Below are 23642 nucleotides of genomic sequence, written 5' to 3' on the forward strand. Positions count from 1 at the left end.
TGCCCCTCTTCCAGGCCTGCTCTCTGTTGTGGCCAGGGAGTGCAGTGGAGGATGGCCCAGGTGCTTGGGCCCTGCACCCCATGGGAGACCAGGAAAAGCACCTGGCTCCTGGCTCCTGCCACCGGATCAGCGCGGTGCGCCGGCCGCAGCACGCCGGCCGCGCCGGCCATTGGAGGGTGAACCAACAGAAAAGGAAGACCTTTCTCTCTGTCTCTCTCTCTCACTGTCCACTCTGCCTGTCAAAAAAAAAAAAAAAATTAACTGACTCAGGCCGGTGCCGTGGCTCACTAGGCTAATCCTCCGCCTTGCGGCACCGGCATACCGGGTTCTAGTCCCAGTCAGGGCGCCGGATTCTGTCCCGGTTACCCCTCTTCCAGGCCAGCTCTCTGCTGTGGCCCGGGAGTGCAGTGGAGGATGGCCCAAGTGCTTGGACCCTGCACCCCATGGGAGACCAGGATAAGTACCTGGCTCCTGCCATCGGATCAGCGCGGTGCACCGGCCGCAGCGGCCATTGGAGGGTAAACCAACAGAAAAGGAAGACCTTTCTCTCTGTCTCTCTCTCTCACTGTCTACTCTGCCTGTCAAAAAAATAAAAAAAAAAAATTAACTGACTTGAGAGGCAGAGAAAGCAAGCTCCCACCTGCCGGTTCACTTTCCACATGCCTGCAGTGGCCAGGGGGAGGAAAGAACTCAATCCAGGTCTCTCATATCGGAGGCAAGGGACTCAGCTACTTGAGCCATCACAGCTGCCTTCCAGAGTTTGCATTAGCAGGAAGTTGGAGTTAGGAGTTGCAGCTTGGAATTGAACTCAGGTTTTTCTATATGGAACACCTTAACCTGCAACTTAACAGCAAGGCCAACTGTCTACCCCTTGCCTCTAGTGACTTACATAAACCAGCTTCTATGGTTGTTGTTCTTTTTTTTAAAAGTTTTTTTTTTCTTGAAAGGCAGAGTTAGAGAGAAGAGAGGAGAGACAGAGAGAGGGAGAGATCTACAATCTGCTGGTTCACTCCTCAAATGGCCACAATGGCCAGGGCTGAGCCAGGCTGAAGCCAGGAGCCAGGAGCCAATAGGTGTGGGGGTCCAAGCACTTGGGCCATCCTCTGATGCTTTCCCAGGTGCATTAGCAGACAGTTGGAGGCCGCCACCAGAGGCAGAGGCTTAATCTGCTACACCACAATGCCGGGCCAGAGTTGTGATTCTTAATCACAGTTGTGGGGAGCAATCCGGACTAGACTGAGTTACTGGAATTAAGACTTATTCTATGCATCTGCTCTCCCACAATATGGCGCTGGGAGAGAAGTAAACAGCTTCCGCACAGCTGCCTCCAGTTCAGCTAATAAACTGTAGGACTTGCTATTGATTGGAGGAGAGCAGCGTACTCGGCGTGTGGGCAGCCGAGTTAGGATTGGCGGAGGAGGACTATAAAGGAGGAGAGAGACGGCATGCACCAGGAACATCTATGGGGAACATCTAAGGGGAACATCTAGCTGAAGGAACACCCGTGCAGCCCCCGAGAAAGCCGGCCGGCGGTGTGCCGCTCCCCTGCGGAAGTGGGGAATGTGGCCAGGGGGAACTGCCCTTCCACGGAGGTGGAAGGGATAGTAGCCAACCCGGGAAGAACCAGCAGCAAACCCGGGGAGGGCCGAGCAGACAGAAGAACAGCGCAGGGTCCTGTGTCGTTCCTCCACGAAGAGGGGGAGCGACAACAGTTAAACTTCAGAATCACTTGGAGAGCTTTTCAAAAGCACAAATGTGCGAGCCCCAGACGCTAGTCCCACAGGATCAAAATCTCCAAGGGCAGACAAAGTATGGGCCTGCACATGAGGCTACTTCAAAAAGTGCATGGAGGGGAGGGTGCTGTGGAGCAGCAGGTTAAGCTGCTGCTTGGGATGCCGACATCCCATACAGGGAGTTTGACTACTGTGCTTCTGTTCCAGCTTACTGCTAATGCAGCTGGGACCCAGATTATGATGCAAGTACTTGGGTCCCTGCCACCCACATGGGAGACCTGGATCAAGTTCCAGGTTCTTGGCTCTAGCCTTGGTTTGCAGGCATCTGGGGAGTAAACCAGTAGATGGAAGGTATCTCTCTCTTTACCTTTCCCTCTTCCTATGGTACTCTTTTTTTTTTTTTTTTTTTTTTTTTTTGACAGGCAGAGTGGACAGTGAGAGAGAGAGACAGAGAGAAAGGTCTTCCTTTGCCGTTGGTTCACCCTCCAATGGCCGGCGCGGCCGGCGCACCGCGCTGATCCGATGGCAGGAGCCAGGAGCCAGGTGCTTTTCCTGGTCTCCCATGGGGTGCAGGGCCCAAGCACCTGGGCCATCCTCCACTGCACTCCCTGGCCACAGCAGAGGGCTGGCCTGGAAGAGGGGCAACCGGGACAGAATCCGGCACCCCGACCGGGACTAGAACCCGGTGTCCCGGCGCCGCTAGGCGGAGGATTAGCCTAGTGAGCCGCGGCGCCGGCCTTCCTATGGTACTCTTATCTTTCAAATAAATGAACCATTTTAAAAAAGTGCATGAAAATGTATATTATGATACACATAATATGCATGGGCTCTCTGCCTATATAACCAAAGCAATGAGTGCTCAGTGATTCTCAAGGTAGTATTTCCACCTGTACCATCAAATTAGTAAGCCTCCTTTTTTTTTTTTTTTTTTTTTTTTTAAGATTTATTTGAAAGGCAGAGTTACAGAGAGGGAGAAAGGGAGAGAGGGAGAGAGAGAAAGTCTTCCATCTGCTGGTTCACTCCCCAGATGGCTGCAAGGGCTGGAGCTGCGCCAATCTGAAGCTAGGAGCCAGGAGCTTCTTCTGAGTCTCCCACACAGGTGTAGGGGCCCAAGGTCTTGGGGCATCTTTTGTTTGTTTGTTTGTTTGTTTTGACAGGCAGAGTGGACAGTGAGAGAGAGAGACAGAGAGAAAGGTCTTCCTTTTCTGTTGGTTCACCCGCCAATGGCCGGTGCGGCTGGCGCGCTGCAGCCAGCGCACCGCATTGATCCGAAGCCAGGAGCCAGGTGCTTCTCCTGGTCTCCCATGCGGGTGTAGGGCCCAAGCACTTGGGCCATCCTCCACTGCACTCTCGGGCCACCGCAGAGAGCTGGACTGGAAGAGGGGCAACCGGGACAGACTCCTGTGCCCAGACTGGGACTAGAACCCTGGGGTGCTGGCGCCGCAGGCAGAGGATTAGCCTATTGAGCTGTGGTGCCAGCCCCTTGAGGGCATCTTTTACTGCTTTCCCAGGCCATAGCAGAGAGCTGGATGGGAAGTGGAACACCCGGGACTCGAACCAGGGCCCATATGGGATGCCAGCACTACAGGCTGCAGCTTTACCCGGTATGCCACAGCGCAGGCCCTGCAAACCTTCATTCTTACACACCAAAATAAACTTATCTTTTAAATCCATTTCCCACAAACTTTTTCAAGTACTGTTGTATAGCTTAACAGCTTCACAGGCAGCTTAACCACCTCTCCCTATTAAGAACATCTTTCTTTGTTCTGTCTGCCTTCAGTTCTCCCCATATTGCTATCAGAGTCATTTAAAGTTACATCTGTTCAAGTCAGTCATCTACTTAAAATTCCTCGATAGTTCCTCATGCTCTAGTCTGGGGTAGTAGCTGTCTATTAAGGAAATGAATCAGAATCACCAGGGAAGGTTTAACAAAAACCCCATATGGGCAGGTTCTGCCCTGGCAGTTCCAATTCAGCATGTGGGGCCTGAGGGTTTATGTTTGTCAGTGCTGTAGAATGAGAACGCTCCTTAACTTCCTTTTATTTTTCTCTCCATTTCTCTCAAGGAGCTTATAGGAAGGAATGACTAGTCTAGGGCTAGATTTGTGTGATCCCTGAGCCCTGGCCAAAAAAAAAAATCATCTTAATAATACCTTGATATCTCTAACAGAAGTTTAAAAGCTTCACAAAAGATGATCTGTGTTATTTTCAGTCTTAGCTATAGGAGGATCTAACCACAGGGGGAGGGCCTGAAACCTGCTCTGGACATTAATCATATGATGGTTTCTCTGGTGTGTCTGTGTTGACTTTTAAGGGTTCAGGGACAATACAACCATATACGCAACCGCAATATATCATAAAAACAAAACAAAGTAGGACTTGTCTCCTTTGGTTTCATTGTTTTCAGGCATGGGGCTGTATCTGGAAATATCCAAGGGATATTTTTAAAAGTTCATGGAGAGGCCGGCGCCGTGGCTCAATAGGCTAATCCTCCGCCTAGCGGCGCTGGCACACCGGGTTCTAGTCCCGGTAGAGGCGCCGGATTCTGTCCCGGTTACCCCTCTTCCAGGCCAGCTCTCTGCTGTGGCCAGGGAGTGCAGTGGAGGATGGCCCAAGTGCTTGGGCCCTGCACCCCATGGGAGACCAGGAAAAGCACCTGGCTCCTGGCTCCTGCCATCGGATCAGCGCGGTGCACCGGCCGCAGTGCGCTGGCCGCGGCGGCCATTGGAGGGTGAACCAACGGCAAAAGGAAGACCTTTCTCTCTCTCTCTCTCTCACTGTCCACTCTGCCTGTCAAAAAAAAAAAAAAAAAAAAAAAAGTTCATGGAGAAATGGGATGAAAATATAATTTTACTTTGGTGCAAAAAACCCTTCAACTCTATGTACAGTTTTCCCACTAAACACATTTTCCTGAATCCTTCCAATGCACAGAATTCAAATTTTTTATTGCACCAAAATAAATGGATCTTTAATTCACTTTCCATGAACTCTCCCTTTTTTTTTAAAAAAAAAAAGATTTATTTGAAAATCAGAGTTACACAGAGAGAGAAGGAGAGGCAAAGAGAAAAAAGAGAGAGAGAGAGAGAGAGAGAGAGAGAGAGATGGGGCTCTGCCATCCACTGGTTCACTCCCCAGAGGGCCACAATGGCTGGAGCTGTGCCAATCTGAAGCCAGGAGCCAGAAGTCCTTCCAGGTTTCCCACGTGGGTACAGGGGCCCAAGGATTTGGGCCATCTTCCGCTGCTTTCCCAAGCCATAGCAGAGAGCTGGATCAGAATTGGAGTATTGAACCAGCACCCATATGGGATGCTGGCACTGCAGGCGGTGGCTTTACCCACAGCGCCGAATCCTCCATGAACATTCTTAAGTACCCTTGTACAGTGGCATTGGCACCTAGGTTTCTAGTTGCATTCCCAATCATGACTATGACCACTGAGAACAGTCTGGGTGACACTAACGCTCTACGGTAGTACTGCACATCAGGCCCAGAGAACGGAAAAAGCACAGTCAACCCTGATGCTAACCTATTAATCAAGGTATAGAATACACAGTGAATTCTCATTATTTGTGTTACTTAAATCAAGTTGCTGTGCACACTGAATTAGCAAATGCTGACCTGCTGCTCCTAGAGGAAATTCAGTACTAAGTTCCTGCAAGAGTCTGGTGGCAACATTTTCAACTGAAATGCCATTTGCGTTATATAGGTTCATTTGCCAATGGCCCTGTAAAACAAGTGAGCCTCTCCAGTGTTAGAACCCTGCTATTACCTTTCCTTATAATACTTAGCATGTGTTTTCAAATTCCTCCAGTCTCCTGATCTGAAGAACCTGCCTGGCCTGCCAGTTTAACTTTTCACATACCTTATTGGGGAGCCTGAAAGTACTCGCCATGTTTTAACATCTTCCTGACCCTGGGCAATGCGAGCACATATTTCTTTGGTGTTCAGCCTCCTAGTGCTTTTTTTTAAAGTCGGTTTTCATTTCATGAATCCACGAATTTAGCCACATCTCCACCTCTCCCATGCCTTCATCATGCACTACAGATGTTACCTTAGCAACCTTGTGGGCAGATCAGAGGTGTACTTCCTGGAGGTGCTAGGTTGTTGGTTAGCACTGAACTAATACCCAACAGCACAACAGCTCCCACTGGAAGGAAGTTTACCTGAGACACCTGTTTTCTCTCTGAGGCTTGTCACAGCCTCTTGGGCTCAGCAACAGCAGACAGAACTTTAGCACTGTGCTTGTGACAGCCACGTAAATAGTAAAATCGCCAAAAAAAAAAAAAAAAAAAGGCACAAAAATGCTAAAAACATGGTACTAAATAAACCATGAAAAGAACACTTGCTTTCAGTATGAGAACTAAAACAAGAAGGCAGAGTGCCTCTGTTTGACTTCAGTTGGAACCTTAAGTGCCAGATGACTCAAATTTTTCACCCCTCTGTGTATGCCCAAAAATAATTGTGAAAGTGCTGTAACGATTTGGGGGTTACAAATAAATTTTGATGACAAGTGAATGCAATATGGAGTTCTCAGGAAACCGAACAAGCCATTTTTAGTATTGGCTAGTGTCACTCAAAGCTTTGTGGGTTGATTCTTCTGCTACAACAGCAAAATGCATTAGATGTGATGCTTTGATGAGGCTTATTTGGACAGCTCAGGCAATGTTTGATTAGTCTCTTAAAATTGCCTCTCCTTATTCAAAGCAAACAATGGGTTGGTAAATAAGCCATACATTGATGCCTCTTCAGTGGGTAAGTGGTCAACACGTGTCAGTCACCTGATACCCTACCACTGACAGGAGACACGCTAGAAGCGCTTTCTCCACTGTTCACTCCACTCTGACCATCTCTCATCCATCAGATCTCAAAGTCAACACACTGGCAGTGCTTGAGAACTGCAGCAAACAATTTGCCCTACAGAACCTCTCAGACCCTGAGTACTACCCTTAGGAAAAGTCCTTGCGGACCCTGTCGTAGTCATAGCCCCAAGGTCCCAATACACTGTATCAAAGTGCAACACGGTGCCTAGAGAGGGGCGGCAGTGCGTGGCTCACACAGCACGCACCTAACATACCCAAAACGCATCTGGTCTTTTTCAGACACCCTACACTGTTGACTCATGGTCAACAATTCTTTCTTCTGTCACCCAGTGTTTTTACCTAGTTTAAGAGATTAATTATAGTTTCTTAAGTGCTATTCTTCCTGGCCTGGAAGATTACAGAACACTCAAAATAGACTCTTCCTAACCCCAGAATCTACATCCTTAGAAACCCTTCCAGGATCACTGCAGTTCCAGGTCTCTTTAGAAACCTGCTCACGCCTGCTGCGCGCCTTGCCTGGGTGTGACTTCACTTACTTTCCAGCTCACTAATGAGCTGATTGTTATGTAGCTTGACGGCCCGGTGCTGCTCCACCTGATCTTCCAGCTCAAATATGGTCTCTTTCATGTCTTTTATCTCCGCGTCGCTCTCCGATGCTTTCTCTTGCAGCTTCAGGCTGGTCCTGCTCAGCTGTTCTGCTTGATGATCACATATTTCCTTCAGATAAGAGTAATCCTTTTCCACCTAGAACAGAAGGAAGGAAGTCCCCTGGTCAGTTTAACAAGAAAGTTCCTTCAAATCAGCAGCAGGCTCATCGGCACAGTGGTGAAGGTTGCTCTTAGCAGGTGCTGTTTCTAGTACTCCTGGCCTCACAAACAGCCAAGACTAGGAATATTCAGAGAAACATGATGTATGTGTCCAAATGGTGGGATTTTGTGCCCCTTCGACAAGTAGAAAGGAGGCTGTACACATTTAAAGACCCTTCTGTCCCACAGCTCAGTAGAACATGCTTCCTGGGAGGTGCTGGTCCTGTACTGGGAGCGGCTGGATGTGGGTGTCCTCACCTCGCATCTGCTATAGAACAGTGCCCTCTGCTGGTGGAATGACGCCCCTGAAAGCTGACCCATCTACAAGCCCCAAATCTCTGCAGCCTGGAGATGCTCCAGAGGAAGGCAAGGCCAAATGAGCCCACTGCCAGGGAGGCACAGCACACAAGCCAGAAACAAAAAGGAGCACAGTATGGTTATTTCACCCAATTATTACACATTTTAAATATGCAGAAAAGCACCAAAAATAATAACCATCCATGCAAACCGTTTTAATCATTAAGTTTTGCCACATTTGCTAGATCTTTTTAGTTTAATAAGATCTTTTAAAGCCTCAACCTTCCCTCCTATCCTCAGAGGGTTTATACTAAAATCAACGTGTAGTCGTTCCTTGGTTTTGTCACTTTTACCCTGTGTGTATGTGCCCACAGTAAGACGGCATTGTGCAAGATTTTTTTAAAATTTATTTTTATTTTTTTATTTGACAGGTAGAGTTATAGACAGTGAGAGAGAGAGAGACAGAGAGAAAGGTCTTCCTTCCGTTGGTTCACCCCCCAAATGGCCGCTACAGCTGGCACTGCGCCGACCTGAAGCCAGGAGCCAGGTGCTTCCTCCTGGTCTCCCATGCGGGTGCAGGGGCCCAAGCACTTGGGCCATCCTCCACTGCCCTCCTGGGCCACAGCAGAGAGCTGGACTGGAAGAGGAGCAACCAGGACTAGAACCCGGCGCCCATATGGGATGCCAGCGCCGCAGGCAGAGGATTAACCAAGTGAGCCACAGCGCCGCTCCATGCTGGATGTTTTGACACTCTTACCCAAGTGGAGGTACAACCACCCCATCCTTCTGCAGTGCACCGATTACACTGCATTGTCTAATATGGTATGTGTCTTTGTCCTGTACGCTATCTCGCTTTTTATTTTCTGTGACTTGTTTTTAACTGTGTTTCTGAGACGTACCCACATTAATACACATTGGGTTAGGTTATTACTTTAATTGCTGTACATTAGCATTTCACTGTCTGAATATACTAATTATTTTATATTGTGAATGATGCTGCAATAAGCATCATTACCTCTTCTATCATCTAATAAATGTTACTAAATAGTTATGCATTTGCCAGGTAATCTAAGCTTCATACCCAATAAGTTTCTTCCTAGATTTTTTTTGGGGGGAGGGGCAGGGAGTGTCTTCACGAACAATACAATTTTTTTCAAATGTTTTTTAAAATTTTTTAAAAAAATTTATTTGACAGGTAAAGTTATAGACAGTGAGACAGTCAGACAGAGAGAAAGGTCTTCCTTCCACTGGTTCACCCCCCAAATGAACGCCACGGCCGGAACTGCGCCCATCGGAAGCCAGGAGACAGGTGCTTCTTCGTGGTCTCCCATGTGGGTGTAGGGGACCAAGCACTTGGGCCATCCTCCATGGCGCCAGCCCCCTCAAATGTTTTTAAACTCAATGTCAGGTACAAAACATTCTGACTGCGGCCGGCACCGTGGCGCAGTAGGTTAATCTTCCACCTGCAGCGCCGACATCCCATATGGGCGCCGGTTCTGGTCCTGGCTGGGAAAGCAGTAGAGGATGGCCCAAGTCCTTGGGCCCCTGCACCCATGTGGGAGACCAGGAGGAAACACCTGGCTCCTGGTTTCGGATCGGTGTAACTGTGGCCGTTGTGGCCATCTGGGGAGTGAACCCATGGAAGGAAGACTTTTCTCTCTGTCTCCCCCTGTCATTGTCTGTAACTCTACTTCTCAAATAAATAAATAAATAAATAAAATCTTTAAAAAAAAAACCTTCTGACTATAAACGCTATGGGACAGGGATCTTGTCTGTTTCATCACCACCTGCAGGGTCAGATATAAAGTACTGAATGAACATTTCACGAGTGAATGGGTGGAGAAACACTGGAAGGCAGTAGAGCAGTTTCTCATTTTTCAACTAGGAAGCTGTAACAAAGAGAAAGGAGGGAGGAAGGGAGGGAGGGAAGTAACAGAGAGAACCAGTAAGCAGAGCACACTGCCTGCATCAAGTGTAAGCACTGCTATCTGAAACTTGTATTTCAAGGATAAAAGCGTGTGGCTCTGGAATGCAATATAAAATGTAACATTACAGGTTGTGGTCCAACAAGTTTGAAAGCTGTTTCGGTACATTAAAATAGCTCAGGGTACAAAGTCTGCAGAGAGACTGCCAGGGTCTAAATCCAAATTCTACCCTGTATTGCTTTAATCTTTCTGCCCTAGCTTCCTCATCTAAATAACGGGACAGTTCAGTGAAATAACACACCTAAGAGAGTCTGTCACAGTGCCTGACACACAGAAAGCACTCAATAAAAGCCATTCTTGGGACCAGCATTGTGGCGCAGTGGGGTAAGCTGCCAGCTGAGACAACAGCATCCTATATGGGCGCCAGTGCAAGTTCTGCTCTGGCTGCTCCATTTCCAATCCAGTTCCACGCTAATGTGCCTGGGAAGACAGCAGAGGAGGGTCCAGGCACTTGGGTCCTTGCCACCCAGGCGGGGGACCTGGATAGAGTTCCAGCCTCCTGGCTTTAGCCTGGCCCAGCCTCAGCCATGTGGCCATTTGGGGAGTGAACCAGCAGATGGAAGATCTAATTTTCTCTCTATCTCTCCCACTCTCTAACTTTCAAATAAGTAAATAAATCTTTTTTTGAAGCCACTATTTTTCTCATAATGACCTATTTCATATATATAATATTAAATAATAATATAACACAGGTTCATTTGGCCAAGAAAATCACCACATGTGGAAAAGACCGCAAGCCTTACATCTTAGGACAGCTGCTTTGTTCAACAGAAGATGAATTTTAAGGAGAAAAGCAGCATTGCATTTTAGTCACTGTAAGCATGTCTGAAAGCATCTGAGAAACGGCAATGGGAGAGAGCTTTGAGCCTTCCCGCCTGAAGTAGGCCGTGGTCCTCCACAGAGCTGGCCAGTTCTGTATCATGGAAACTCTGGGCTGGAGTCTAGTCTGGCTGGAACTATTGCGGGGCAGGAGCAAAATGGGGGACTGTAACAGAGTAACCTGAGGGCTGAGCGGCCTGAGAGGCTCCAGCCTCCCTTTACTTCCCAAATGCTGGCTCATGTTCACCTTGGGGAACATGATGAACAAATGGTGACCTGGGGTGCCATTGTGATGGGTGTGGATGCAGACTGCTAAGGTTGGTAAACCTACAAATGAGCAATCTGTTTCAAATACAGCACTTCTCCCTTGTTGATTCTGGAATAATTTTCTCAAGTTTGATAATATATGCCAGAAAGTTCTTTCAAGAAAACAAACAAGAAAATAAATAAACAAATAGCCCTTAAACAGCTTCACTTCTCACAGGCACTTGCTAGGTAACAGGCAGTTGTTTTTCCATCCATTTTACACATTAACAAAGAGAGAGAGACAGAGAGAGAAAGAGAGAGAGAGAGACAGAGAGACTATATCACCTGAAAGGAATAATCCAGCATACCAAGTAGATGAGACCAAATCCCTACATTTCCATGACTGTTTAAAGTTCTAGGTTGCCTTTTTTCATCTGCAAAGTCTTTTGAGTTTAGCTTCTTTAGCTCAGGAATTACAGTCAGACACCTAGCAAAATGATTTTCAATGTCTTCCTCAAAAAAAAAAAAAAAATCAGGGACTGCTATTGCAGCGCAGCAAGTTAAGCTGCTGCCTGCAACACCAGCATCCCATATGACAGCACCAGTTCAGTCCATGCTGCTCTGCGGCCAATCCAGCTCTCTGCTAATGTAGCTGGAATGGCAGCAGAGGGTGGCTCAAGTGCTTGTGCCCCTGCCACCCATATGGGAGACCTGGATGGAGTTCCAGGCTCCTGGCTTTGGCCTAGCTCAACCCCTGCCTTTGTGGCTATTTGGAGAGTAAACCAGAGGATGGAAGATCTCACTCTTCTCTGTCTCTATCTGTCTCTCTCTCTCTCTCTCCTGCCTTTCAAATACATAAAATAAATCTTTTTTTAAAAAAGGAAGAAATAATGTTCATGCATTCCAAGCAAATCCCATCTTCAAAATTCAGCTTCTTTGGAGAAGGGGCCATGACATTGCATTACAGATTCAGAAGAATTCCCAGGAACACCAATACTTCCTGGAGAGGGCAGTGCAAGCCTTTTCTGATGCTGTGACACTGCTGAGGGCAGATGGCAGCAGAGGCCACTCAGGACTCCGCTGAAGCTCTGTGGCCCCAGGACACAGGGCAGCTCTGAGATCAGAAGGACTAGAATATTAGCAAGTGTCACTCCCTTTCCCTTGCTGTCAGACACTGAATTCAGGGTGAAGATACCACATAGGCTGGGTTCCCTGGGAAATGTTTCAAGATAGAGATGTGCGTGCAAGAAGTTTGTTGAGGAGTTCTCTGGGACAGAGAAGGAAGCAGGACCTGGCAGAAGCAACAGCATCACTGCAAAGCTGTCGCATAAAGGCCTTGGCTAATCCCATGGGGAGCTCTGCGCTTAGCATTGCCTCAGATGGACAAGGGCCTGGGCCTTTATCCCTCCAGTGGGTTAACCATGGATGAGGCTACTTGGGTAGCTCTACTCAGCAGAGGGCAAGTCCTGGAGGGGAGCCCCAGCTGGGCACCATGAGCAGGGGAGAGGCTTGGTGCGCCCCTACCTCTGCAGACACTATGAAGTGTAGTTTTTTCATAATACACATTTTTCCAGGAACTTTTTGAAGACTCATCATATGCACAGATTTCAAAATATGCCTGCATCACAATAAACTTTTTAATTACATTTTCCATAAACATTTTAAGGTATCCTTATATGCAGTTTTCTTTGGTTGAGTGTGAGAAACAAGGAAATCAACCTAGAGATATCCTACATAAACCAGCCATAACAACAGAGAACATAGAATAAAGAGAATAATAGGGTAACAGGTTCGCAGTTAATCTAGCAATGTTATCAATATATGAAGAAACAAAACTTCAGTTTATTAAAAATTACAGTGTGGGGCCAGCACTATGGCATAGCAGGTAAACCCACCACCTGCAGTTCAGCATCCCATATGAGCGCCGGTTCAAGTCCCAGCTGCTGCACTTCCGATCCAGCTCTCTGCTATGGCCTGGGAAAGCAGTCAAGTACTTGGGCCCCGGTAACCACATGGGAGACCTGAGGAAGCTCCTGGTTCCTGGCTTCAGATCGGTGCAGCTCCAGCCATTGTGGTCATCAGGGAGTGACCAGCAGATGGAAGACCTCTCTCTCTCTCTCTCTCTCTCTGCCTCTCTGTAACTCTTCCAAATAAATAAATAAATAAATCTTTTTTTAAAAAAGTATAGTGTAAGATAAAAACATGCTCTAAACAGTTCAATGTTATAGTTAATTTTAGTTGGTTTTCATGACAAAGATAGGATCATGAGGATTTAAGCCCTGGCTTTCAGAAATCACTTAATACACACCTACCAAAAACATAGAGACAGATATCAAGTCAGGTCAGTACAATGAACTTAAAACTATTTTTTGTTTATTTGAGAGGCACAGACAGACTAAGAGCTCCCATCTGCTGATTCACTCCCCAAATGCCTACAACTGCTAGGGCTATGCCCAGGTTGGATCCAGGAGCTAAGAATGTAATTCAAGTCTCCCATGTCAACTACATGGGATTACCTGAGCCACCAACACTGTATCTCAGGGTCTGCACTGGCAGGGAACTGGAATCAGGAATTGAGCCCAGGTACTCTAATGTGTGATACGGGTATCTTAACTGCTAGGTTAGATGCCCACTCTATCAGTATAATAAATTCTGAATAAATTCCATTATCATAAAAGTTTTGTATATAGTTCTATTAGAAACCAGCAAAAGCAAGGAAGATATTTGGCTTGTAAAGTAAACCCTCCATAACTCCATCTTATATGGTTGTCATTTTATTTGGCCTTTGACAGAATTTGGTGATTATATTGTCCATTCAATAAATTATCTTTGTGCTTAACAAAGAGAGGTGAGTGGTACCAACGGAAAAAGGAAGACCTTTCTCTCTGTCTCTCTCTTACTGTCTAACTCTGCTTGTCAAAAAAAAAAAAAAAAGAGAGAGAGAGAGAGATGAGTGGTGCAATAGTTAAGTGGCTGGAGGCAGGGGGTGCTCATACTGGGGTGCTTGGTTTCAGCCATGGCTCCTCAGCTTCTGTTCCAGCTTCCTGCTAATGTGCACCTGGGAGGCAGATGATGGCTCAAGTACCTGGGTCCTCATCACCCATATGGGAGAACCAGATTGAGTTCCAGGCTGCTGACTTCGGGCTGGCCCAGTCCTGGTTGTTGTGGGCATTTGGGGAGTGAACCAACAGATGGAAGATCTTACCTGTCTGTCTTTCAAATAAAATAAAAATAAATACATAAAAGTTTTAGAAAATAGATCATCCACAAGGGCAGAGAATGGCAGAAAGATATTACTAATGTTAATTACTAATTAATAGTAAAGATTTTAATATTATTACTGCTTCTAGAGACGTGGAAAGGCAAAGGAAGACCTTAGGCACGAGAATGGAGGTGGTGCCTGGTCTTGGAGGCACTTCCTGGGATCTCACCTGCGTCTGGACTGGCAGTGCTCACAAAGACTTGGTGCACAGACTGTACATCCTTTCTGATAGCAACAGACAACTCTCCCCCCTCAAACCTGCTCGAGTTCTATGCTCCCTCTCACCAGTAACAGAACAATCACATGTTCAGCCACACAAGCTAAGATCTGTGAATGGACTGAAATTCTTCTTTCCCCATAGCCCAACATCAAATGAATCATCAAACCCTACAGAGCCTTCCTTCTAAATATCTAATGACTGGGGCCAGCATTGTGGCACAGCAGGTTAAGCCACCCCCTGCGGCATCCACTTCCCGTATGCTTGCTGATTTGAGTCTCAGCTGCTCCACTTAAGATCCAGCTCCCTGTGCCTGGGAAAGCAGCAGAGGGAGGCTCAACTACTTGGGCCCCTGCCACCCATGTGGGAGACCTGGATGGAGTTCTGGCTCCTGGCTTCAACTTCAGCCTGGCCCAGCCTTGTGTGTTTTGGCCATTTGGGGAGTGAATTCAGTGGATGGAAGATCTCTTTTCTGTAACTTTGCCTTCCAAAAAAAAAAAAAACCCCAAAACAAAAAAACAACAACCAAAAAACAACAAACGCCTTTTTAACCCCTGTCTTCCCTCTTGTGTGTCCCCCTATTCAATCCTTCATTCTTTTTAAAAAACATGGTCTCCTTTGTCTTTTTTTTTTAAGATTTATTTATTTGTTTGTTTGTTATCACAAATGGCAGCCCAACCTGCTCACCACAATACCAGCCCCCTTCATTCTTCTCACCAGAGTAGCCAAAGTCATCTTTCTAAACTGAAAATATGATTCTGAAACTCCCATTTAAAATTCCTCAGATCAAAAACACAAACAACTCCATTCCCAAAAAGTCCACTGGACTTCATAAAAATTGAAAACTTTTGTGTCTCAAAGGACATTATCATGACAGTGAAAAGATAACCCAAAGAATGGAAGCAAATATTTGCAAATCATGTATCTGGTAAGGGGTTTATATCCAGAATACACACACACAACTCTTACAACTTGGCAGTAAGTAACAGAATCTAAAAATGAGCAAAGGATATAAATAGATTTTTCTCCAAAGAAGAGACACAGATGACAAATAAGCACATGAAAACACTAAGCACCATTAGTCACTTCTGCAGTGACTAAAGGCATCACTGGGGAAATGCAAATGGAAAATGCAAATCAAATGCAAAGACCCCACTCCACCAGGATGGCTGTGTGAGGGCATGTGATGAGGAGATGGAGAAACGGGAGGGGAGGCCTCCTACATTGCTAGCAGGAATGTAAAAAGGTATAGCCACTTTGAAAAACAATTTGACAGTTTCTCAAAAAGTCAAATACAGAATCACCACATGACCTAGCAATTCTATTCCTAGCCATATACCTAAGAAAAATGAAAACATGCTGTGTATTCATATAGAATTCTGTATACAAACAATGGTACCCACGTGATTTAAAATAGCCCCAAAGTGGAAAAGATGGAATATCTGGCATAATAAAGAATGAAGTACTGGTACCTGCTAAAACACAGATGAGCCTTGACAAGATGCCGAGACACAAAGGGGCACATAGTGCACGATTCCATGTACATGAAACACACAGAAGAGGCGAATTCATAGAGGCAGAAAGTGGGTTAGTGGCTGCCCAGGGGCTCAGAGGAGGTGATGGACAAGTTTCTACATGATGTGTAGACATTCTTTGTTTTTATTTGACAGGTAGAGTTTTAGACAATGAGAGGGAGAGACAGAGAGAAAGGTCTTCCTTCCGTTGGTTCACTCCCCAAATGGCTGCCACGGCTGGCGCTGTGCCGACCCGAAACCAGGGGCCAGGTGCTTCTTCCTGATTTCCCATACAGGTGCAGGCTTGAGCCATCCTCCACTGCCCTCCCGGGCCACAGCAGAGAGCTGGACTGGAAGAGGAGCAACCAGGACTAGAACCCGGTACCCATATGGGATGCTGGCGTCGCAGGTGGAGGATTAACCAAGTGAGCCACGGCGCTGGCCCCTGTAAAATTCTAAAACAGTGGTGATGGTTGCACAGCTGATTGAATACACTAAGAACCACTGACTTATACATTTTATGTGAATTCTATTGCAATAAAGCTGTTATTTAAAAGAAATTCTTGGGGCTGGTGTTGTGGCACAGTGGGTTAAATTGCTACTGGCAATGCCAGCATCCGGTATCTGAGTGCCAGTTTGAGTCCCAGCTGCTCTGCTTCTGATCCAGTTCCCTGAAAATGTGGGAAGGCAGGGGAAGACAGGCAGAGTACTTGGAACTCTGCCACCCATGTGGGAGACCTGGATGGAGTTCTGGGCTCCAAGCTTCAGGCCGGTCCAGCCCCAGCCACTGCAGCCAGTTAGGGAGTGAACCAGCAGACGGAAGATGGATCTTTTTTGGTCTCTCCCTCTCTATATAATCCTGCCTTTCAAATAAAGAAATAATTTTTAAAAATTCTTCAGAGATTCCTACTATCTTGAAGATAAAATTCAGCCCACTTAGCTGGTATCTCCCCTGTGCACTCTAGCAACAATGAACCTTGCATTACTTCCTTGTTGGGCCATGCTTTCTGGCCAGAGGACTTGCTCTTCTTCTCCTGAAACACTCCCACATCCCAGTTCCACCATTCACCTGGTTAACTACCTCCTGCCCCCTCTAAGACTCAGGTTGGAAAACCACACTTTTAAAAAGGATTTATTGGGGCCAGTGCTGTGGCGTAGTGGGTAAAGCCACTGCCTACAGTGCCAGCATCCCATATGGGTGCCAGTTTGAGTCCTGGCTGCTCCATTTCCGGTCCAGCTGCTGTGGTCTGGGAAAGCAGTAGAAGATGGCCCAAGTGCTTGGGCCCCTGCACCCACACAGGAGACCTAGAAGAAACTTCTGATTCTTGGCTTCGGATCGGCGTAGCTTTGGCTGCTGTGTACAACTGAGGAGTGAACCAGCGGATGGAAGACCTCTCTCTCTCTCTCTCTCTGTGCCTCTGCCTCTCTGTAACTCTGCCTTTCAAATAAATAAGTATTTCTTTATTTGAAAGGCAGAGTTACAGAGAGAGAGAGAGAGAGAGAAAGAGAGAGAGAGAGTTCTTCCATCTGCTGGTTTAATCCCCAAATGGCTGCCAACAGCCGGAGCTGGGCTAGTCCGAAGTCAGGAGCCAGGAGCTTCTTCCAGGTTTCCCACGCGGGTACAAGGGCCCAAGCACTTGGGCCATCTTCCACTGTTTTCTCCGGTGCATTAGCAGGGAGATGGATCTGAAGTGGAGCAGCTGCAATTCCAGTTGGTGCCTATATGGGATGCCAGCACTGCAGGTGGTGGCTTTACCTGCTAACGTCACAGCACCAGCCCCAAAACTACATTTCTTGATAACTTGGGCTTCCACTGTGAATTTCTAATTTCACTACAATCATGTAAAATTCTCCTAGTTCACCAAGGCTTTGAGAGGTTGCTTTCTTCAAACCACAGGCCTTTGGCCTTTAGATTACAGTGTGCTTGAATGCTTTTCTCTCTCCTCTTTGCTTTCAGGTAACTCAGAAGCAGTGCTCAAGAATAAAAGCTTTAAGGTCGATCCTGGCTTTACCAATTAATTCATTAGACTAACAACATAATCATTCTTAGCCTCAATGGAAAAAAATTAGATGACAGTACCTATAGCACAAGGTTACAATGACTAAATGAGACTAAATGACCAAAAAGTTCTAATAGTACCTATCACATATAAAGCATTAAAATATTAGCTGTTATTAAAATTTTATGATAAATTTTTAATATTTTGACAAAATTATAGCAGCCTCTCTCATCTTTTTTTAAGATTTATTTATTTATTTGAAAGTCAGAGTTATACTCAGAGAGAAGGAAAGGCAGAGAGAGAAGTCTTCCATACACTGGTTCACTCCCTAAGGAGCTTCTTCCGGGTCTCCCACATGGGTGCAGGGGCCCAAGGACTTGGGCCATCTTCTACTGCTTTCCCAGACCACAGCAGAGAGCTGGATCAGACGTGCAGCAGCCGGGACTTGTACTGGCGCCCATATGGGATGCCAGCACTGCAGGCGGCGGCTTTACCCGCTACACCACAGTGCTGGCCCAGCCTCTCTTTTACAAGTCTCTTTGGAACCCGTCCATTCATCAAACAAGTATTCACTGAATACTTAATGTATGGCAGAGACGGCAAGGCTAAAATTTTATACAAGAGTAAACAAACTTGGAATGATCGCTTAAGTAAGAATGTGTGTTGGTTTTGACATCTAGCTTGGGTGCTGCAAAACTCCTTCTGCCTCATTCTTGGCCCTGCTGTGAATAGATACTGCTGACATACACAGCCACAATTTATTCTGACTGGCCTAAATTCATTTTGTTTTAATTTTTATATTGCATCTCAGTCAAGGCAAAAGAGAATATGCTAGTTTGCTTACACTTGTACACTTGTGGTATGAACCAAAAAAAAACACTGATGGGAAACTCCAAGATGAGGATAAAATCTGAATTTCACCTTTGGGAACTCCCCAGAAGAGCTTTGAGGGGGGTGGGCACTGTGGCCCAGCAGGTTAGGCTGCTGCCTGCAATGCAGGCATCCCGTATCGGAGTGCCCTGCTCGACTCCCATCCAGCTTCCTGATAATGTGCCTGGGAAGGAATGGCTGAAGGTCCAACTGCTTGGGCCTCTGCCACTCATGCAGGAGACCAGGATATAGTTCCAGACTCCTGGTTCCACCTGCCTTAGGCCTGGCTATAGTGGCCATTTGAAGAATGAACCAGCAGAAGGAAGATCTGTTTCTCCCTTGCTCTGCCTTTCAAATAAATCTTTTTTTTCTTTTTATTTATTTATTTTTTTGGACAGGCAGAGTGGACAGTGAGAGAGAGAGACAGAGAGAAAGGTCTTCCTTTTCCATTGGTTCACCCTCCAGTGGCTGCTGCGGCCAGCGCACCGTGCTGATCCGAAGCCAGGAGCCAGGTGCTTCTCCTGGTCTCCCATGGGGTGCAGGGCCCAAGCACTTGGGTCATCCTCCACTGCACTCCCGGGCCACAGCAGAGAGCTGGCCTGGAAGAGGGGCAACCGGGACAGAATCCGGTGCCCCGACCGGGACTAGAACCCGGTGTGCCGGCGCCGCAAGGCGGAGGATTAGCCTAGTGAGTTGTGGCGCTGGCCTCAAATAAATCTTTTTAAAAACAAAGTTAAAAAACAAAAACATTGGAGGCAGGGGCTGCAGACTAGGTCAGGGAAGGACCATGTCCAGCAGCAGCCCAAGAACTGACAGGAATGCTGGGGTGACCCCAGGGCTCACGGACGAATCTTGAGGTCGAGTGAGAGGAAGGGAATGGTACTCAGGCTTCACTTCCCTAAAGGTATTAACATGTCTACCGAGAAACACGATCCAGTGCAAAGCAAGTGAGGTCAGGCAAGGAAACTCAGAGAAGGGGCGGCCAGTGCTGGTGCCTGAGTAGCAGCAGCTGCTCCTGTGGAGTCATGTGTAAGCTCAGAGACAGGTGGTGCAGTGAGCTGTCTGCGCCTACCAAAACCATCCAATGGGCTCCGCCAAACCCTCAAGTCCAGCTTCCACCGCTTTCACGTGGTTTCCAGAACAGAGAGCTGACACGCTACCGGCTGACTTTTCTGTGTCACGTGATGAAGGCTGCCTGGGCACTCTGGTGCTGTGGTTTCATCTTCATCAGCTTCAGCTCCAAGTGCACAGCTGCCTTCCTGGGGCCGGGGGCCACCATCCGAGGCTTGCTGGGGAAGAGCCTGAAGGCCTCACCCAAGCTGCCACTCAACATGCCTGCTCTTGACTTTTACCTCCTCATGACTGCCACAGGAGAACTGAGAAATAGGCTCTGTTGACCAAAGTTTCTGATTTGCTTCTCCATGGCATGAAGTAAGTCATAGGCCTCTGTCTCACCAAAGAGGGTTGATGCTTTGTTGCCAATGAGTGGGGTGAATTATGTCTGAATTGAAGATGATTGAAATTTTCATGTTTTTGACTAAATAAACTGAATCACTTCTCCAGACAGCAATCAGTCCATTATTCAGGCAGGAGGAATGTTCCCTAAGGCTCCCCTCAACTCTACCCCATAGATCTGCCAACACTTCTGAGCACCCACAGTGCTGGGAGGGGCTTTCACACAAGGGATCCTGCGTGATCTGCAACAACAGAACTCACTGAAAGCCGTGTTGAGATTCCAAGGGAAAGTGACCCCACAAAGCTGAAGGTCTCTCTGAAGATGACCCTGTAGCTGAAGCCAAGAGCTTAAGGAAGGCCAAGGCCAAGGATGAAGGAGCCACTTTGGGCAGAGCACACCTCCTGAACAAACACCCTAAGGCAGGCAAGGACTTGGCCAGGCTGGACTCAGGCCAGGAGCGAGGCAGTGAGACCAAGGGTGGAGGTGTATGCCGGCGCCTGGCCACTGGGCTCCACATGTTGATGAAGTGTTCGGTGTGCTGGGAAACCGCTGAAAGATCTACATGATCAAGAGATCACTGCCGAGTGCCTCGTCGGGAAAGTGAAGGTGTGGAGTTGTGCTGGAAGGCTCAGCAGACAGAGCCCATGATCTGCCCCGAAGCCACTCCCTTCTTCCACTGATTTGTCTTCCTAATACAATTCTAATTTTGTGCAACAGTCAGGCTGTGATAATGTGACTGCATGAACGGAGAGCTGAGGGTAGGTATACGATGAGGTTCTGACCAAGTGGGTATGTAGGGAAGGCTGCTGGGAAGTTTCTGGGGGAACGAGTTTTCCCCATGTCGGAGGTATCTGAAGACACATGCTCTGCCTCCAGTCTCCAATGAGTGGGGCTGAAAAGGCTTGACAACATCCTGCCCTTTGGCAGGAGGGCCAAGAATCACAGAGCTGCCAGCCCACAGCCCTGATGGTATGGAGGCCCTGGAGCACCACTGGTGACTCCTGCCTCCTAACTTCAGATTACAGGAACAGAGTGAGCATCCGTTGGCTTATGTAGCCAGCAGTAGGGTTTTCTGTTCCTTATGGTCCGAAGCATTCTGGTAATACTCCAGGACCCTGTGACTATTTAAAGCAGATTTCAAGATCTCTTGAGTCCTTTAGGGCATCCTATTCTGAAGTCCTAGCTACAGGATTATCTACTTGCCACATCTTTCTCAAATTCTGGCTGTGCCATCTTTGGCCAGTGGATTCTAAGCATTTGGTCTCAGGACCAATACTGGTCACACACTGATGACGTCACATCTACTGGTTCTCCCCTGACCACTCACAGAAAGTGACTGCTTATAGTCTTCTTATTCCTCTGGAAGGGAACTAAGTTTCCAAGGGTATCACTCACAAGCTTTCAGCCTGGGGTTGGCATTTTTCCTTTTAGAACTTCTAGGTTTCAAGTCCAGTAAAGATACTGTAACTTGAAATCAAGATCCCAAACGACTAAAAAGGAGGAAATAAAAAAGGATATTAAAGCTGGGTTGTGGGGTCAGTGCTGTGGCATAGTGGGTAAGGCCACCACCTACGGTGCCAGCATCCCATATGGATGCCGGTTCGAGTCCCTGCTGCTCCACTTCCAATCCCACTCTCTGCTTTGGCCTGGGAAAGCAGTAGAAAATGGCTCAAGTCCTTGGGCTCCTGCACCGGCATGGGAGACCCGGAAGAGGCTCCTGGCTCCTGGCTTTGGATCGGCGCAGCTCTGGCCATTGTGGCCATTTGGGGAGTGAACCAGTGGATAGAAGACCTCTCTCTTTGCCTCTGCCTCTCTGTAACTCTGTATTTCAAATAAATAACTCTTTAAAAATAATAAAATAAAATAAAATAGAAATTTTTTAAACAGCTGGGTTGTGTTGCAGTCTGGAAAACAATATTCCTAATTATGCTGTTTACTGGCTACGGCAGGCACATGTGAGGCCTGGGGATTCTGTGAAAATCGGACCCTTCCTCAGAGTTGCTCAGATGCATGTCATGTGACCACAGATCATCTGCCGGGAAAATGTATATGGCCCTATCAGAGAAGCTGCAAAAAGGACACAGGTGCTGGTAGGCAGCTAAAGACAAATGAGAGGAAGAAAACGTCTGCAAAACAATCACACAACTACTGTAAAAAGTCCTATCAGTTTTCCATTTATTATAAGAGGAAGAGACCCAATTTCTGGTTTTTAAAGTACATTTTAAGGCTTTTTAGAGGCTCTTCTAACAGTATCTGAGCAATTTATGCAATTTATGAGAACTGAAAACTTACATACATTCACTAAATCTATTAGCTCCATTAGATTTAGCCCAATTATATACTGTATTAGATCATAGGACAGTGTGGCATTGCTTTTCCCCTTTGTCAATACATGATTTTGTGAGGGCTTTGTTTTCAAAAACAGACTTATTTGTTTATTTGAAAGGCAGAGTGACAATGAAAGAGACCCTCCATCCGTGGCAGAAGCCAGGAACTCCATCTGAGTTTCTCACACAAGTGGCAGGAGCCGAAGCACTTGGGCCATGCCATTATCTGTGGCCTTCTAGGTGCATTAGCAGGGAGCTGGATCAGAGGCAGGGCAGCCAGAACTTGAACAGGCATTGCAACATGGGATGCAGGAGTCCCAGCCCATCATGAGACCATACTTGCCCCTCTTTTGTTCTGGCTGGTAACATTCACCTTCTGCCAAGAATTGTAATAGATGAATGCAGTCTGACTGGTGATTAACAGAACAGTCATTTTACATCTGCTTTTGGTGGTTATATTTGAAAGTTCTAGACAAAAACATAAAGTGAAGCCACTGAGAACTGGGATTTACGCTAGGTATGCCAAAATGAACTCTAGACTACCTTAGAAAGTCTGTTACTGTAATTCATGTCATTAAACATGATTATATCAGATCAAGTCAATAAATGTAGAAGAAAATTCAATACTCATCTTTTATTTTCAAACAAGTAAACTGGGGCCTGCGCTGTGGTGAGCCTGTAGCTCCCTGCTAATGCACCTGGGAAAGCAGCGGAAGATGGCCCAAATCCTTGGGCCCCTGCACCCGCTTGGGAGACCCGGAGGCTGGCTCCTGGCTTTGGATCTGCCTGGCTCCAGCTGTTGCAGCCATTTGGAGAGTGAATCAATGGATGGAAGATCTCTTTCTCTTTCTCTCTCTCTCTCCCCTTCTGTCTCTCCCTTTCTCTCTCTGTAAACTCTACCTTTCAAATAAATAAATAAATAATTTTTTAAAAAATTGTAATTGTGTCGATATAAAGTTGTACCCAAAGTTCTAAAGGACACACAGCAAAGTATTGGCAGTTTTTTCTCCAAGTAGTGAGATTAAAAGTCACCTTCATTTTATTTTTTATACTTTTCTATATTTTCTAAGTCTTTTGTGATGAGTATATAAATTTATGTTTGGAAAAAATAAGTTTACTTTTTTAAGATGCTAAATTCTTTCTCACTGACTTATCTATTTAATATGATGCCAAGCAAAACACCAAAGACACAGATGAGCAAGTGAGGAAGACTTCAAGAAGGTCCACCTGGGAGATTAACTTGCAAAAGAGCAATGAGTAATCTTAAAGCAAAAGAGTGATCTTATTAGACAAG

At 46.7% G+C, this 23642-nt stretch overlaps 1 protein-coding gene across 10 annotated transcripts in view; it reads right to left on the reverse strand.

The window, feature by feature from the left end:
* The window catches only part of SPECC1 (sperm antigen with calponin homology and coiled-coil domains 1), a 338358-nt gene that overhangs the window by 109596 nt on the left and 205120 nt on the right, over positions 1 to 23642 (reverse strand). For all 10 annotated transcript variants that reach the window (XM_070061462.1, XM_008270674.4, XM_008270675.4 and 7 more), the window contains one exon: positions 7086 to 7293. In XM_070061462.1, the coding sequence (XP_069917563.1) occupies positions 7086 to 7293 (208 nt within the window). The remainder of the gene's footprint in view (positions 1 to 7085; positions 7294 to 23642) is intronic.

Source organism: Oryctolagus cuniculus, chromosome 17, assembly GCF_964237555.1.
Source record: "Oryctolagus cuniculus chromosome 17, mOryCun1.1, whole genome shotgun sequence".
NCBI lineage: Eukaryota > Metazoa > Chordata > Mammalia > Lagomorpha > Leporidae > Oryctolagus > Oryctolagus cuniculus.